The sequence below is a fragment of the Apteryx rowi genome, unplaced genomic scaffold (genome assembly GCF_003343035.1).
Source record: "Apteryx rowi isolate R43461 unplaced genomic scaffold, aptRow1 scaffold_2, whole genome shotgun sequence".
NCBI classification, from domain to species: Eukaryota; Metazoa; Chordata; class Aves; order Apterygiformes; family Apterygidae; genus Apteryx; species Apteryx rowi.
Genome location: NW_020448307.1, coordinates 11,296,951 through 11,315,588, shown reverse-complemented (window position 1 = coordinate 11,315,588; position 18,638 = coordinate 11,296,951). Strand labels below are relative to the sequence as shown.

The 18,638-nt window shown below is 45.0% G+C and overlaps 1 protein-coding gene across 2 annotated transcripts in view; it reads left to right on the top strand.

Moving 5' to 3' along the window:
- Window positions 1-16,013: 16,013 nt before the first annotated feature.
- SGCD (sarcoglycan delta) overlaps window positions 16,014-18,638 on the top strand; it is a 140,398-nt gene continuing 137,773 nt past the window's right edge. Inside the window, exon 1 of one of the 2 annotated variants that reach the window (XM_026063370.1) lies at window positions 16,014-16,204. In XM_026063370.1, coding sequence (XP_025919155.1) covers window positions 16,019-16,204 — 186 coding nt within the window. In that variant the 5' untranslated portion in view covers window positions 16,014-16,018. The remainder of the gene's footprint in view (window positions 16,205-18,638) is intronic. The other variant, XM_026063371.1, reaches the window with a different exon arrangement.

The following is an 18,638-nucleotide window of genomic DNA, read 5'->3' as shown; positions in this document are numbered from 1 at the left end:
CGCTCACGCTGTTTCCTTGTCATACTGCAAATGAAGAGGCTCCATCATTTGTAAATGAAGACCTCTCTGATTATTGATAAATAACTTCTGGATGGGGAGAATGACACATGCTGGCTGGAAGAACAGGGCTCTGTAATAGTAATATTGCCTTGAAATTACAGCCCACGTAGTTTGAGAATGATTCAGGATAATTGCAGTAATGTTGCCAGAGAAATGAAAAGGAACAGTTTCCATTTTACCTATTAACAAGCTCTGCTGGGCTTAAATTATTTCTGAGAAGAGTCTGCAAATGGCTGAAATCATCAGAATAATTACAGAGCAGTGGCTGGGGGGGAGAGCTGCATGTGGCCCCGGCTGGGGCTCTTTGGCCAGGTAAATGCTGCAGCGGCTTTTGTGGGAATGGGAGCAGAGCACAGAGTTTTCGTCTTAGGTGAGCTGCCATCTGGCAATCTGCAGATGAGCTTGGGGAGTCTGCGCATCTTGAACCCTACGGACAAAACAGCCGTCAGGCATAGGTTGCTCTCGATATAGGTGTTTCAGATCGACCTGTGCAACACTGAGCATTAGTCTGCTGTTATTGTGGCAAGTTAAATATTGATTTGCGTTTCCGTCCTCCTTTCCCCTTTTCTCAAACTCCTCTGAGCACGTGGAAGGAAAAATCACTGCTTTCCTCGATGGCTTTTTGCCGCCTCGATCCTTGTCTCACAGCAGCAGCAGAGACGCGGAGGGATCTTCTCTAAAATCCAGGCACCGAGCAACGACTGTGCGGGGACTGCAGCAGCCCAATAAGCCTGGAGGGGCATTTCGGCCTCAGTCCTCCAACTCCCTGAACCCTTCACCTGCACTTCTGCGGTGTTATCAGCCTTGTGCAGGAGACCCTGCCTGCTGCCCAACTTAGTGTTCTCCAGGCCACCTGCAAAATGCTCACGGAACTGGGATTGTTGTTGTTGTTGCCGCTATTTTGTTTCTCCTGGTCCCCTTTTAGCTGTGATACTGCTGTTTGCTAGCTCCAGAGGAGTTAAAGGGGCAAAATTTAGTTCCCAGTTCTAAATAGTTTAATGTACAGATTGTATAAAGCAGGGACTCAACTTCAGGGTCATCTCTGCTGTCACTGGAATTTCTCATTTGCTGAAAATTCAGTGCATCCTTGAATGCCCTGTCTGCTAGAGCAGGGCCACAAAGGCGTTAGCTCTGTGGCCTTGTCCTTCTCTTTGTGTTTAGTTTCAAGGAATTAGAAGATCTTACATCTCATAACCAGTCCTAGATTTATATTCTCTTACTAGAATGTTGCAATATTTATCTCATCTGAAGAAACTAGAGCAGTAGGTGATGATGCAGACTCCGAAGGTCTGATTGCTTCCAGCTCACTGTTGCACGCACAGAGTGTGTTGGTCTCTAAGCACCGGTTGTAAGAGTCCTTATAGCTGCGTGCGCACACACTCACACACACAGAGGCGGATTTTCTTCCTCTGATGAAGCTTCTTTCCTCCTGCTGGGCGTGCTAAGATCCATTCCTCTCGTATAAGCATTCCCATGGGCTGAACAAATTTGGGGGTCCTCTTCCTCCCCTCCCTTTCTAATTGCAGTCCTCTCCATCCTGTTCGAACACATGTTGAGGGCTGGGAGAGTCCTTCAGGAGTGCTAATATGTAGCCTCCTTTCCCCTGCTTACTATTCCTGACTCAAAATAGCTATCTTGCTAGTCCATTAGCTACCTTAACTCTGCATTTAGGAAGCGTAGCTCTTAAAGTCTCAGCTTCTCTCTTTACACATGCATATGCAAGAGATCTGTTACAAGAGTCCAGGGCTGCAACTGATTTAAAAAATAGCAACAAATAATAATTAGGCAGATGATTCCTTTCAATTTAGAGTTTAAAAACGTTTGAACATTTATACTGACTCTGTTGTCGTATTTCAAAAGACTTAATGGAATAAAAAATGTCATTTGGAGGAAAAGCCAAAGCAAGAGATTGCTTAATTATCTCATTCAGATATTAAAAATTTCATTTTGACTTCATTCTCCACTCCAGGTGCACGCACACCTGGGCTTACATGCAGATACTTTCTGTGTATTTGTTTTACTCTGATTTTTCTTAGGAAGATTTTGGGAATGTTTCAGCAAGCCCCTGGAAATCTGCACAGCATGAAATTCCCATGAGTTTTCTTTTGTATGCAAATAGGTTTTATCAGTTAAACAGAATTAATTATGTATATTGCTACATCAATAATAAATACTAAACAGTCATTTTCAACTATTTCTGGAAGAGGTGGGAGGCAAAAAACAGGTCAGCTATAAGTGGTAGGGTAGAAGGAAATTTTCTGCTCCCAAATCCTTTCTGCCAGTGCTGGGAATTGGTGGTACTGGGTCCATTCCCTGTCAGCCTGTAGGCCTGGCTTTGGTCTTTTTAATACTGAAATTAGCACTACTGAGCGGCTAAGTAAGGAGGTCAAGATCTCTGATTTCTGGAGGCGCTGGGGCAGTGTGGGAGGATCCCAGCTGGTGTCCTCGGAGCGGCGGCCGCAGGGCAGAGCCGCGGCGCCCAAAGCCACGGCTCTGCTGGGCACCCAGGCCCGCGGGAGGAATAGCCTCCGAATGGCTCCCGCTGCCGAGGAAAGCCCGGGGGGCACAAAGGGGTGGTGAGAACAACAGTGCACGGTGTTTTGAACAAAACATGGAGATGTTACCGCCGGAGCCATAGGTCTTAAGGATTTCCTGGTGTGAAGCCTCCCTTTTCCAGTGGGGTGGATTTCCTGCCCAAAGTGGCAGTCCCGACCCGTTGTAATCTCTAGCTACAAAGATGCCAAAGCTTGGGGGAGTTAATTTGTTTTTATTTTGCTGAAGAGCTTTAGTAAAAAAACCTTTTTTTAATCCTCATAGTGCTGCCAATACTGAGAAATAGTAGCAGTTATGCAGATAGTTATGTTGATACCAGCTTAAGTTTTACATTTGCAAGGTTCATATATTTTTGGTAGCATTGGCAGTAATACAAGTGATAGCTAAATAACAGAAAAAAGAAGGGTCATCAAACCTCAGTAAACCCTGTACCCAAATGAGAAAGAGCTAAAAACAACTTAGTCAAAACGGCTTAGCTCGAAGGAACATTTTCTGTGTTACTTGATGACAAAATAGTTAGACATTAATGCAGTTTACAGTAAGACACCCTTATCAGTGAGGTTGGTGTGATGCCTGACAGATTTAATGTAAATATTTATAGACTTGGCCTACTAATTATGCCAGTGGAAAAAATGCAGTCTTAATACTGTCACCTCGCCATGTCTCTACCTGCCAGTGTGCTGCTCACTCACAGAAAAATTCTGAAGTTAGAAAGTATGGTACATCGAAGAGATAATTTACATTTTTAATAAGGAATTAAGTTATCTCCAGCAATAGATTCAGCCTGTGGTCCACAGATGTATGGCAGGCCTGTGGACTATTCCCAAGGGAGCTGTGAAAAATGACAGAAAAAGAGAGATTTGTGTAGGGTACATAGAAATCTCTCACTGTGAAATTATTAAAGGGCTATGCACCACTTTTGCCAAATGTTTAAGAGTCCAAACACTGAGAAAAATTTGAAATCCACTGATTTACCATTTTGTGTAAAGAACTATGAATAATTTCAAAGTACCGTACTTCCACAGAGTGAATGGTCTGACTATTAGTCCTGCCAGAGCCAGGCTGCCATAAAAAATCATGGACCCACAAAGCACTGAAGGATGTGCTTAACTTAAAACACACATCGATCCATTGAAGTTAGTGCCTGTCACCATACTTCACTGGTTTGCTGAATAAAGACCTGTGGGAAATTTAAAACAGAAGGCAAGGGCTACTATAACTTTGCAAGCAGCTTTGCAGATGCCTGATTGTCTCCTATGACTGAAGATCTAATTATGTGAATCTACAGTTCATATTTTTCTATTTCAGTTTATTTAAAAGAAGAGACTGCAAAGGTTTGAGGCGCTGGTGGTCTCGGTCATTACTGGCTGCCAACCCAAAGGATGTTATCATTGCTGTTGTAGCCAGTTTTGGAGACTCGCTTTTGGTTGCATTGATAGCTCTCCTGATTTGGGATCCAAGAGACTGTGGTTCCTGTTCTGGCACAAGCTGAATTTTCACAAGCTGTGCAAACAGAACTGAAACGCTGTCACCAGTGGTCACGTTTATGTGGCTTGTGTGCATGCCTTTTGCTTGGCTTACAGTTTAGCAAACTGAGGCAGGGTGATCAGGAGCTTTCCCATTGTCTTGTCTTCTGTAAAATAGCATCTTATTCCATATATATTCCCACTGAATATATATGTGAAGTTCAGGTGCTAGTCTAGCTTGCCCGAACCTGGCCTGTGCATGTTGACAGGTTGCTCAGTGGTGTTGACTGATGGGTGGCTGCTTGCAGGAGTTAGAAATGGGCACTTTGGTACCGGGACAGGGCACTGCTGGAAGCCCCTCACGGCATTACCATAGCAGCTCTCGAAACAGGACGGATTAAGTGCTGCTGGCCAGCTGTTTGCGCAGCACCCGCGGGTTTTGGGAGATCTCACTGCGGGGTGTGAAAGGCAGATCTCCCGCTCCCCTTCCCACTGGCTAAAGGAGTCCTTGCTATGGACCTAATCCCAAGCCTGTGAAAGGCAACAGGCTTTCTGCTGCCTTCGATGCGCTCTGGACCAGACCATACATAAGGCTCTCAATTATTTTTGATTCCCAGCCGCATTTGTCTCTTGTAAACACTTCATCTGGACTTGGCGCCTCGGTAAATCACAGCACAGAATAACCCGATACAAGTGGAGCGCACGGTTTTGAAAAGGAACGTAAGGAGGGAAAAATGCAACTCTCTCTCTTTAAACTTTCTCTTTTCTATATTGTTACCTTGACAACTCTGCTGCTGTGCTTCATCTTTGGTGGGACTTGGCTGTGGTGGAATAAGGGGGACATGCATGTGCGTTTGCACATCTACTCCGGCTCTGCTTCGCGGGCACGTGTCAGGAGCAGGGCGCCTCCAGCCACGGAGCGCATGTTCCTTGCCTTGACCTGTGCTGTTATCTGGAAATGATTACAGATACTAAGAACTGGGACCCRTTCTGATTAAAGGTATATAACATTATATCTTCTATTTCTTTTCCTTAAGCCAACACCAAAGTGATGTTAATTTTCTTTAAAAGGAGATGTACGGTGCTTAAAATATTTTTAAAGGTTAGGACAGCTGGAGAGCAGAGAGGGATGAAAGTATTCAAAAATAGTTGTATTATTTTTAGYATAAGCAGATACAGGAGTATGTGTCAAGATTAGGATGCAGTTCTGATGTGCTGAATTGAGTCTAGAGATGCTAAAAATATGCTTTCTTTTCCTCACRATTTTTAGAAGAGACAGAGGCAAAGGTAAGAGGAGAGTGGCGGTGCCCTGAGATTTTAATGCCTGTGTTTCCTCGCCTGTTGGGGTTGGGCAGGGCTGACTTAACCTAGGCACCGTGACCACTGGCACCCGCACAGCGTTAAGAGGCAGAGCTGAGGTGGCGTGCGTGGCAATGGGACCCCTCCCGCCCCCTTCTCCTCTTCCCAGGCAAAATCCCTACCAAACCCAGAAATACGGATGTCTATATTTTACAGACGTGGCTAGCTTTGTAGCTGCAAATGCAAGCGTAGCTGCAAACGCAAGACATGCAGGCTGATGGGCTCGGTGCAGAGGGGGATGTCTGTGTATGAATGTGTGCACAGAGAAGGGGGCTTTTAATGCACAGCACATGTGTTTTCGATTGCTCTCTGGAGCCAGACCAGTAGCTGTAACTTGGCCTGACAAAGCCTTATTGAAGTACAGACAGTGTGGTTTCAAAGCAGTTAGAAAAAGAACGGGAATGCTGTTCAGGAAATTCTTCAGGCATGGGCAGGGACTTGGCTGCCGTTCTGCTGCTGGAAAATCTGACAGGGGCAGCTCGTGAACGCAGGCCAGGCCTCGTGCCGCTCTGCGAGCAGCCCCGCATCGTCCCTGCTGCCTCCAGCCCACCGCGCCCTGCCCGCGCTGCGCCTCTGGCCGCCGAAAGAGAGGTAAGAGCTCGCTGGTTCTTTCTCGGCGCGGCCCATTGCTTTGCTGTCRTTTTGGGCTCGGGCAGAAGAGGCTCCTTGCTCTCAGACAGCCGGTTAGAGAGGAAGAGTTGAGGGTACGTTGCTGTGGCATGTTTGCTGAAGGATTGGACTAGTTTGAGGCTGGGTGTTGGTTTCTGGCGAACTTTTGTTCAATAGGAGTTCTGCAGGCAAAGCAGCTCGTGCACCATGGCTCTGGCTGTGTGCGCCCACGGTAACCGAATCATGCCCAACTTTTTCGTTTTTGGAAGTAAGTATGAGTGCAACCCAAAGCCACAGAAAGGTTTGCTCTGTACAATGTGGCACTCACAGATTTTTGTGAAAAATACTATTCAGTCATAATAAATATATATATATATACACACACGCATACATATATATATATATTTATATATATATCATTGTAGTTGCTTAATAGGTTGAAAATGTATTTATCTGGGGGWTTATTTAGCTGTTACTAACTATCCCTGCCACCTGGTATAGCTAAATTGTTCAGAGAGGGAGTAGTTCAGTAATAATCATTGCCTTGTGATTTCTCTGCATATTTTTTTTCTGTATTGTATAAAGCACTGGCAAACTGCAGCAGACAGCACAGTCAGGAACCATGTAGAGTAGATTAGAAGGAAAAACATTAATTTAGTGGCTGTTCTATCTGCAACTTCTCTTCTGATTTGCTTTTCTTTCCCCAAATAACTTAAGAAACATTTATGATAAAAAGCTCTTCTCCCTTTAGGAGCCTGCCAGATTTCGGCAGCGCTCTCTCATCCTTTTCGTTGCAGCCTTAAAGCTCGTCTTGCCTTTGCAGAGATATCAACACCTTATATGGCAGGCTGGTGTTTGGAAGTTTGGGTACAGTGTGTTTGTCAAGGCTGATGGAGGTGTCAGGAGGAGCCTGCTGCTCGTAGCTTCAGAAAGTTCCCTGCCTCTGCCAATGTCTCTTCCTCAGATTTTCACAGCAGTGTTATCTGATGTGTTGAAAATGCTTTTTATCCATGTTTTCTGTTTTGTTTTGGTTTTTTTTTAAAGTGAGGAATGAATTAAGGATATTATATTATACAGTGGGACAGTGCTAAACATTTCTGGCTGAATTCACAGGAGTTAGACCCTGTGGTTTGCTTTTCCTGTGTCCAGCAAGATGTATGTACAGGACTCAAAAGGTCATTCATTTTGGTGATCCAAAGCATTCAGTGACAAGGTCAGGTTGGCCACCAAAATTGATCGGCTCCACTATGGGACAGGGTCAGAGTTTCTCCTGGTACTCCTGGTGAAGCATGTGTGTAGACAGCTCTGGGGGATGCCGTCAGGATCAGGCAGTGAGGAAACCCCAGCTGGACACAGTGGAATTCAGTGGATTGGATCCTTACTGGAAATATTCGTGCTAGGGAGCTGAAATGGGTTGGGTTGGACCAAATCAGGACTTTGCAGGTTTGGGATGCATGAAGGTCATCCTCCCCAGACGAGGGGATGTATTGGAGTGTTTTAGAGGATGATGAGGGCAAAGGGAATAAGAGGAAGGACAGAGGCGAGCTGTGGAAGACAGAGAAGTATGGTGAAAATGAAGAGGCTTGATAAGCTCAAAGTTATTATTGCAGAAATTGCAGCCATGGTGAAAATGCTCTGTTAAATGAAGGACTTCGAATGATCTGGACTGCTCGAGCCTTCGTAGGCTGCCATATGACCCTGCAGACTTGTAGCTGTATTGCTTATATTGACAGTCATTAATTTAGACACTGAGTCAACCTTTTATGTTTTTCACTGCTAGTTATATGCTTTTTGGGAGGGTGGTGAAGAGTCAGCTTCATGTTTCTGCCTCAGAACATGCGCCATCCCAGCTCCCAAGTCTGATCATCAATGCTGAAGACCCAGAGAGATGAGCAGCCTGGAATATGTCTGTCTTAGCAGCAGCCAAGACTCAGCTGTTGTACCTGGCTCTAGGAGCTAACCTGCCTGAGCTCCTGGTGTGACATGAGCAGAGCAAGTTTCTCACCGAGCTGGAGGTCAACATGGGTTGCTGCAAGTCCTGACTGCCCAGCTGGTGTGGTGCACAGGGCCGTTTGGCGTGCCAGCCCTGACGGACACTGCAGGAGGGACTGGAGGGACTTCTGGGCACGAGTGTGGGCATGGCAGGAGAGTCACTTTGCAGTGCTCTGGCTGGATTTGCTCTAGGTGAGGGCATTTTTCCCTAATTCTGACAGCCACTCTTGGGCTTCCTGCTGCCAGGGACGTTATTTCAGCAGCTCCAGCCAGGTCCCGTATTCAAGGTTTTCTCTGTAACCAAGAGGACTGAAGTGCGTGTGCCTGCATGTGCGTATCTGGCCAGAGTATGTTATGTATATAAAGTGAAACTGGAGATTCTCATGATCTTGCAAGCATATAGATATGAGAGCTGTAAAAACACCTTAATATGCGTATGCCTCCTCCTGGTCCTGCCTGAGAACAAACTGGAAACCAAGTATGTCTGTGCAACTGAAAAAGTGGTAAGCACAGTGTATGCACATATAAGGAAGATGGAGAGGGAGATGCAGCAGAACGAGTTTTAACTTGTGCTAGCATAGATCCAGGATGACTGTAGAGACTGTACTCTGGCTGCTGGCACATGCTCAAGCCCCTGGTTCCCCATTTTTGCCCTGCCTGTTGGATTATAGCCATCCAAATCCATGTTATGATCCTCTTTTGCACATTCCCACAAGCCATAGTCTCTTCTTTTAGTATTGTGGGGCAATGGAGTTCAGTTTGGGGGCAGAAGTCTGAGAACTGTAGCTTGCTTTCTCATGCAGACTCTGTTGATTGTATACCTTTTGCTGTTACCACAGCCTCCTCTAGTCACACCTGCTGCTGGCTGTTTCAGTCTAGCTCTCATATCTGCTCATCCTACTTTGAGACACTCCAGTGGGAGAGAGCATTTATAAACCTGACGCAAACGGACACAGGCTTATGATTGCTTCACATCATCTGAGTAGTGCAAAGAAACCCATGTGTGAATGCAGCAAATTCAATATGATATTTGCATGCAGTGTGAATATATTGCAACAAATTGTGGGGCATTTCATGAAAGAATTCTTTGCAGACTAGTTTGATGCCTAAGAGAACCCACTGCAGAAATGTTTTCTTCCTCCTTAACTTTCCTTTTGATTTCCTCCTTAATTCTGGCAAAGAAAAATATCAAGACAAGGTAACTTTATTAAGAAAGCCACCTAAAAGTTAGAAGAAACACTCGGAAATGATATAAGACAACAAACATTTTTCTCGTCTCCAGAGAAGAGAAGCAATAGTAACATCGCATTGCCCACAGGCTCTTACAGCATCTTAGAATAAAATACCACTTTTGTTTTAGGAGATACTATTCAGAGATGGAACTGCCTGTTGCTTCATTTCATTTTAGCAAACTCTAATGTTTAGAGTTTTTACCATAAGCACTCCTTGAATGAAGAACAGCAACTGGGTAGAGCTGAGCTTTTTGTTCAGTCTGTCTGCTTAAAGATACTGGTTTATAAACTAAGGTTTTTGCAATGCCCTTATCATCAAGAAAATTTGTTGTTGAAATGCTATCATCCATAGCTTCTCAGGGAATTACACGAGATCTCAAGATGTTGGAGTTAGGGGGCAGCTCTCAAGATGCTGGAGTTAAAGGGCAGCCTGGAGCGTTGAGGGATCTGGATTAGAAATGCTTCCTCAGGAGAATCCCCAAGGTCTTCCCAGCTGGCTGTGCTGAGTGAGTCCAGTTTCCTCAAGATATTTCAGAGGTGGATATGGAAAAAGAGGTATTTCCTAGTGGACTAGGCAGAACGTGTGCTGACGGACTGTGCAGAGAAAAGTTTGGTGTGCTTGCACTTGTTGGAATCAGGGTAGATATCTGTGAAAACTCTACATGCGATGGAAACTAGTCAGAAAAGAAGAAAACATTCCATAAGAAAAAAACACTTCTTGTCTGTCCAGCCACTTATTAAGCTTACGACATTTGGGAAAGAAGCACAGAACAACGATGGTCTTCCCAGCTCATGAGAGAGCTGTTCCCTGCGGGGAGGGTTGGTGAGTGCTGACAGAAGGAGTGGACATGCAGAGAACCAAGATTTCGGTTTTGGGGACACCCCCTCTGAGAAGAGGGAACGTGCTGGCACAGACAGCAAAATAAGAAGAGTGAGTTCATGGCTTAGACCACAGAAGAGGGATGTAAGATTTAACTACCCCAACAAGTAGTTCATCCTTCTGTCTGGTCCCCACTGCTCAGGCCTTGCTGGCCAAGCTGCAGGTCAGAAGGCATTTCCCTGGGCCAGATCCTTTTATGGAGGCTCGTGCTGAGGTCTGACCCATGTGCGGGTCCATAAATCACTTCTAGGTCATGAAGCTAGTGGATTAACAGGCCTGGAGGTGTCAAGCTTGAAAGAGAGTTTTATGGGGAGTGGAAAGGCAGCAAGTGTTGATAGATGGCTCAAAAACAGTGCTTGCTCTTCATGCCAAATTTTGTTCTCAGTTATGCTCCAGAAATGTCTGTTCTTTTGGACCTGATGGATTGTACACACTTTAAAGTCAGAGAAATTAAGGAGTGTGAATCTACGAAGCATTTGGAACTAGCAAAAACATTGTGTTGGGGATACGACAGAGAGCACTTCTGCAGCTTTTTTTTCTCATTTCAGCCCCAAAGAGAAGGCGTCTTTTTCAAAAAACAAAGGGAGAAAGAGATAAGGGTGTCGGTGGCACTGCCACCCAGGGCAGGCAGCTGGGGGAGGCGTAGGTCCGAGGCCCCAGGCCACCTCTCATCACCGCGCTCCAGGCCAGCCGTGGGTGGGTGCTCCTCGTTTTTTGGTGGCGGCTGCTCTGCCTGGCGCGTTCGCTGGCGTGCAGCGAGGCGCTACCTGAGCTTCTGCAGATGCGCCAGCCTCGGGCTCGTTGCGCCAGCCTCGGGCTCGGCTATGCTCGCGTTATGCAAACTACTAATTATGGGCGAGTGGCTCTTTTGCTCCCCGTAAGTACCAGGCTGGCTCAGGGCTCATGGTTTCTGCATAAAATTGATGGAAATCAGTTTGGTGTAAAATTCATGGAAATAAATGCTGCCTTCCCCAAACCTGTTGCTTTTCCCCACCCGCACCTCACCTGCAGCCCCTGCAGGCTGTTTGTGTTTGGAAGCAGAGTGAGATCCGTCTGTCTGTCCGCTCTGCCTTTCCTGCACGCTGGCTGCAGGAGGGCTGTCCGAGGCGGGTGATCCCTGCGGCGGCTGGCTGTGCTCAGACCTTCAGCGGCTGCTCCTGGATCCAGCCCGACGTGGGCAGGGATGAGGGCGGCTGCTGCGGCGGCTCGCTCACTCGCCGAGTGCGGAGCAGGGCCCGGGGAACTGGCCTGCGCGGGGCTATGGGAACGTTGCAGCTCTGGTGTCTGCAAGGGAAACACGTTCATCCGTCTCTGTGAATATAACGTGTCGGCTTGACGGATCGGTGCTGCGGGTTGTGTGTCCCGAGCGCGAAGCTCTGCCCGTGCACCGGGACTGCGGCGCTGTTCTTGCCAGGGCAGGACGACGTGGGCAGAGCGAAGAGGGAGCATGTGATAAACGTCTGCTGTAACTAGCGGGGTGTGGGGTGACTTTTGGAAACTCAGAGTTGGTCTTGATTTGTGACACCTTTCAGCTGAGGTTGGATTCAGCTTTGCTGAAAGAAAGTACTGAAGCTTTGTTGCCAGAAATACTCGGCAAGCAGCCTGTGTCGATCGGAGGATGCAGGGGTGTGACTCTTCCAGTGGCCTTAAAAAACAAGTAAATCTTTCTTTTTATGGGCCAGATTTAACGTGTGGTGAAGTGAAAAGATGGAAAGCTTTTCTGACTGAACTGGATTTTGTATCAGGCCCTGTTTGCAGTGTTTATGTATAAGGACTTTGTGTACAGCTATTGCGCAAAAACTTATTRCCCGTTTTTTGCAGCAGCCAGAATTCCTTGGAGAATTCCTTGGGTTTCAGGCTATGCTTTCATAGTCATGGTAGTGTTATCTGTGGCTAAACTCAGAAGATGTGCCATGCAACCAAAGCATTTTTCTGTTATAAATGGGCTTGTAACTGTGCTAATGGTAGTCAGTACCGTGCACGTGTGTATTTAAGCCGTCTCTTGGAAGGCAGGTACTTTCAAATTTGACTTAGTGAAGGAGTGCCTCTCTTTCCGATTTCTACAGTTTTGTTTCAGTATTATTTTTTCACCACTGTTATGAAATTGAGTGGATGTTCCTAGTGTAAAAAAAGGCTGTTCCTAAAACAAACAAACAAACAAAAAAAAACACCCAACAGTATAGCAACCAGTGATCCTTTGCTTAGCTTTCCTTTCTGCAGTAATTGAAGAGGAGGGTACCTTGCAAGTGAAACCATTGGACATTCTTTCACAGTAATACTTTTTTCTGATGCTTAATTTGCTGGTTATTTCTTTTTAATGTTTGAGTCAGGAGAAATTGCCAAAATGTAAATTATGACTAGCATGCTTTTCCCTCCCACACAGAGCAGCTTATTGATAGTGGATATAGCTTGTTTCTTATGAAGTTGCCTTACATACCTTCTTACTCGACTTGCTTGTTTAACAGACCTCAGCACTCCATGTCCATCATTCTTTCTTCTCTTCCTAGAGAACTACAGACATGAGCATTTTCTTTTGGTGTTTACAATGCAGCAGAAAAATWCTAACTAGAAATCATACAGAGCTTTAAATGTAGCTGTGTGAGCATATATATAGAGAGAAAACATTCCATCTATGAATCCCACGTTATTTTCTTGTTATAAATTTATGCTGTGTTACTAGATCATGTTCACCATTCATGTTGTGGTATTTTAGTTTCTCTATCTCTGTTAGGACAGCTTTGAGCTAAATATTTTATCTGAATCAGAGAAATTCTAAAAATGAGGCTTCTGTGTGGATTCAAGTAGCTTTCTGTGGTTATGTTCTGTTCCTCTATAAATCTTTTGATGTCTGCAAAATTTTGACCCTGTTGAATATGCCATTTTCTCCATCCTTGCAATTGCAAGTGAAAAAAAAAGGAGGAGGGAAGGGAAAGAGAAAGAGAAAAAACAAGTTTTGCAATAAGGTATTTTGAACTGGGTGTTTCATATTGTTTCTTGATTGGTCAAACCTGCTGCATGATTCAAGAGGCTTAGAGATAAAATTATTTGTCTTCTCCAAGGGAGAGGCTGCATTTAATATGTGCTCTCCAGGATTCCCTGTTAAAATATTAGGCAATAAAATCCTTGACTGTACAGTAGTTGCTGTTATAATTTCCCTCAGGTAGTGGAAACCCTGTAATTTATTGTTGTTTAAGATTTCCCTTTGCAGAGCGTCAGAGTGATTGTAGCCATGCAAAGGCCTGTTTCTCTCTGAGTAGGTGTATTTGCTAGTGACCTGGCTCCTCTCCTCCAGCACGCTCTGCGCTGCAAAACCCTCCGCAGTTTACCGTTCTGACTTAACAGCTGTGAGTGAAAATACTGGTGAAGACCAAGTTGGATCTGTTGTAAGCAGCTTGCTTTGCTTGCCCTTGCATGACCTAAGGGTCTTCCTGGGTTTCGGGTTGTCTTGCAGCGCAGAGATACCCTAGTTTGAAAAGCAGAAGTGATTCGTGGTGATCCCGCTTTCCCTGCTGCAAACCGCTCCGTGGTACAGACACGCTTTTCTTCTCTCCTGTACTTTTAATGCAAGTTAGCTATATTGGCGGGGACAACCCATATTAAGAACACACTTACTTGCCCTGTAGCTGTTGGCTTTCACTGACTTGGTGTGACTATTTTTACTAATTGGCATTGCAGATCTTCACAGCCTTATCTTTAGCTGGGATAGGCTGAGGTTGCAAATGAGGCATAGTTTGGGGGGGGATGTAATATCCTTTTTTTAGACCAGCTGAGAAAACTGAAAAAAAAAACCAAACCAAGCAAGCTTGGAGGCATGCAAGGGCTGGCTGAAGCTCGTGTTGTTCTAGTTTCAGTTTTACGAGCACAGGAAGCCCCTTCTTCCCCAAAGCCGAGCGCGGCCTGGCAGCCAGCTGTGGATGGGCCATGGTGGTGCCCGGGGTCTCCTGTTGCGTCCCAGCAGTGCCTGAGTTTCCGTGTTTAGCACCGGGGACTGCGTTTCAGTCTCAGAGCGAGGTGGTGGAGAAGGAGAGAGAGAGGTGCCTGATCCTGTACACTGTGAATGACAGAATGCTTACTGGTATTAGAAAACACAGGTTTCAGCAAATTTTGGAGCAATGAAAAGGTAAAAAAAAGTTACTGATTCATCAGGCAGCCCTTCCTGCAAGTGTGCCTTACCTGCATCTTGTGCTACGCTGGAAGGCTTTCATGTTGGAGCAACAAAGATGAGGCTCTAACTTCATTCCTAGCACAACACTACTGAAATGAAAATTGTGCCAGAGAGAAACTTGCCTTGCATTGACCCGCAGTGGGCTCTGCACCACCGTCTACTACATACGGTGTTTTATTAGAGCCTGTAATATGAAGCTGTTGGCAAATTCCTCTAAAAGTAAGCAAAAACATGAAACTAATGGTAAACAAACAAACAAAAACTGTTATCAATGAGTGTCTCATTTCTATCATTGTTTTATTCCTGTCCTCGCAGATCTTGCTCCCATGGAGAGGAACTTGCCTTGTTTCATCCTCTTATGTGAATTTTGTAACTCATTGAATACAAAGGCTGAGGCCAGACGCTCGGAGGAAGAAGCCAGTGGTGTTGAATCAGTAGCACAAGGATGCTTTCGGTGGCTTCTCATCTCTCTCTCACCTTAAATGCAAAACATTTAGCAAACTACTTGTTATTTGACATGTTTTGATATCTTCAGTTTGTGCGTGCCTGAAAACATAAGACACAAATTCCTGGGGAAATCCTGTGAAATTGTTGCAGAACAGATCAGGAAGTTTTTGGCCAGCAGATGTTTCAATCAGCCAGTGGCTTTCCAAGCACAGAGGGCAAGACCACAAATTCATGGTGCACAAAATACCTACACAAACACAAGCCCACGTGCACACAACAGTTCCCGCACAACCGTTGCCCACAGCAAGCGCCCGCGGGGCCCTCCGTGCCCTGCCTCGGCGCGTCGTCCCCTGAGCACCAGCTGCAGGACCTGTGCCTGCGGGTCGCGTCCTGGCACGCAGTGGGATGCAGCCAGGCTGCGCCTCCGGAAAGTGGGGATCGAACGGGCAAATTCCTCGTGGGGAGGCTACTGTGTTGTGTCAGCACTTCTGCTTTGCTCTGAGCTGGATTTCCTTCCTTCCCTCTTTCCTTGCCTTTGTCTTCAGTGTTCCCCATGCATTGTTGCGTGCTGTACCTGCCTGGCCAGGGTATCAGCATCCTTGTTAAATCAGCATAAATATTTGGGGGATAATTTGTTAGGCATGTGGCAGCTGGAGAACTTTATGCTTCAGGTTTCCTTGGCTAAGAAAGATTAGAGAGAAAGAAAAAAAAAGACAAACATTTCCCCTTTGCCTTCTTTCTTTGGCTGGAAGGAATGATTTTATTTGAGGTTTTTTGTTTTTTTTTTTTTTTTTGAATTAAAGCCTCAGAGAAGTAATATTGCATCTTCAATACAAACTGCTGAACTCAACTTCTTTTACCAAACGCATGCAAAAATTTCCCCTTAGGATTCTTGGAGGCCCTGGAGTGCCTGCCTTGCAAAAACCTGGAGCAGAGAAGGGAGTCACTGGGGAGCGATCTCCACAGGATGCCTTTAGACAGTTTAGACAGTGTGCTTACGTATATTTATAAAAAAAATATATATATATACACACAATTTGCTTATGGTATGTTATTCTATACAGTGAGCGGCAAGAAAAATAATACAGAGCCAAGATACAGAAAGAAACACTGCCCAGCTGGTAAATTCTGAAGTTAAAAAAAAAAAAAAAAAGAAAAAACTCTAAGAAGAATCGACACAAGCCCTTAGCAGTTCTTACCCTAGGATTTGTCTTGCCGCTTAATACACGTGGTTATTTTTATGTGATTGTTTCAGATGCCTCAGGAACAGTACGCGCCCAGGAGCACCATGCAGACCTCGGAAGGACCCCAGGTATACAAAGTGGGGATTTATGGCTGGAGGAAGAGATGCCTCTATTTCTTTGTGCTGCTCCTAATGATTTTAATCCTGGTGAACCTTGCTATGACCATCTGGATTCTGAAGGTCATGAACTTCACAATTGTAAGTAAGGGGTACCCAAAAAGGTGTGGGGAAGATGGGGGAGGGTGATGGGCATTCCTCCGAGCATAAATTCAGATATGGCCTCAATAACAGGSTGCTTTAGTTACCATGGATAGCAGTTATTACAGGGAGGAACAAATTTACGCAATGATCTTCTTTTTCTGCTGRAGAAAGGCTATCAGGGATCTCTGCAGTATTGCCAAGCCAAGGAATTCCAGCATCACAAATCACGGTCCTCCTCCTACCAGCTGATACATATATTTATATAAAACTTCCAAATTTTAATTATGAAGTGTTTTAAAATTAATGGATTAGGGTATTTTTAACTGGAGTGGGGTGGGATTGAGCCTTTCTCTTACTGATTTCTGCTTTTCTTCATGACTGGGAAGTCAAGAAACTTGATTTGCCTTTTTCTTTAGGGAAGTTGATATTGTTACATAATGTCATGGTTCCAGAAACTTCATGAAGAAAAATAAAATTACCAAGGTGGCTTTCTGGGTATGGTCTTTAGGTGGAGCATATATTTGTCTTCAGCGTGGCACGGCTTGCATGCAATAGCACTGCAAGCAGAACTCACTTGCTGACTGAGACCAACTTGCAGGGCTTGAACCGGTGATGCCCACTGGGAAATGTTGGTCAGCAGTAATGGGAGCATGATTGCACTGGGATAGACGGTACCTTCTGGGCCCAGAGCGCTCTGTGCATCAATAGAGGTCTAGCTAAACTCTTTTTGAGATATGAAGGGATGCCTAGACCTTGAATTGCTTTTTTAAGGGGTGAATTTCACCCCCATTGCTCAAACGGGTAGTATGTACTGGTCAGTACATAATGAATGAGATACACCCCACTTCCACTGCTAGTGAGCCTTTATACAAGACACCTCACAGTTTTCCAGTAGCTTATTTGGCCAAGCAGAGTGAAAATGAAATGACTGGTGACCCCTGCTTCAAAGAAATCCTTGCCCCCTTAATCAGATGGAGCTATTTTAGGAGCGTGTGGGTCTTCAGGAGACACTAAGTTTGAGGCTTTAATCCTGGATTTACTTCAGGAGAGAGTGTTGTAAGATTAAATACCCCTAGACCAGTTTCAAGGACTTTCCCACCGGGCTCGGATGTGAGTAGCGTGTTTGACATCTCCCCCCATTTCTTTCTCTGCTTCGGCCTTGTGAAGTTCTGAACAGCTGTGTCCAACGTTATGTCATTAATGGGTCAGGAGAGGTCAAGTAAGCAATCTCTGACTTACTGTATCCAGCAGACAAAATATTATGTCAGGGGAATATGTAGTGTTCATTTTCTCTAACCAGTATGCTGTTCAGGTGTGCAGAAAATTGCAGTGCGTGTGTGCTTCGGGAGCAAGCAGTTATAAAGCAGTAATCCACAAAAAGCTCCTGTAAATAGGTAACTAAAGAGTGAGCCAAATTGGAGCAATTAATTCTTGACCAGACCAGTTATTTCCTCTTGTGAAGTTAATGCCGTTTTGATATGTATCTTGTGCCTGTATTGTGTTGTTTAGATGAATGTAGCTGAAACTTGGTATTTCTGAGATGCTGGAAGACCTGCTCTTATCCTGCCCCTATCAGCCCCTATCCCAAGCACCRAATAATAAGATTTCAAATTTTCTCTTTTCAGGAATTAAACTATTTCTTCAGAATAGCATAAATTCAGTACAGTCCCATGCCTTCTGCTATTTGGTGGAGGTCAGTCTCTACATGCCTGCTTGTGAAGCCAGCTGAACTTCTCTGCTCCTTTCCCTCACAGCCTACTCCTGAGCCATTACATTTTGCAGCCATCTGCAGAAGTGTTATCTCCTAGGGATACTTACAGAAACCTCCCACTTCCAGCAGCTCTCTCCTCCCCACTGGGATATACACTGGCTTTCTGGGGGATGAGCTGATCTTCTAGCTATCGTCTGATTCAGTTTCCTTAAATAGTCGCTTACCGTTAGTGACTCATTGGGGATTAGTCCAGGTTAAAGTATATTTGTGTATGTTTTTAGTTAATTCATATGTTTTAATGTTAGTAGGTGATGAACAGTTTTTGGTGATAAAAACATCGACTATTAATACTGAATCCTGCAATGGAAACTGCTTCATGGTTGTGGGAATGACCATATGGGTTAGGATGTATCCTGTCTGACACAGCCAATGCGAAATAAATATAAGAACAGGGTGTGTAAAATGTGATCCTTGCCCTGGTATGCATCATCGTCTGAATCTGAAGAGTGTGTTAATTTGTAAAGTACAAGCCCAGATTTAAGAAGATTGTCATGGTTCTTGCTGTGAAATAGCGCTCTGTGTATGCACTACCCAGACTGTGCCACAGGGGTAATTAGAGGAAGGTGCTAAGCAATTAATATGGGGCAATTAGGTGTTTCTGCTGACACATGGCTTTTAATTTTTATTTTTGCACTCACTCCAGAGTTGCTACCTTCTGTG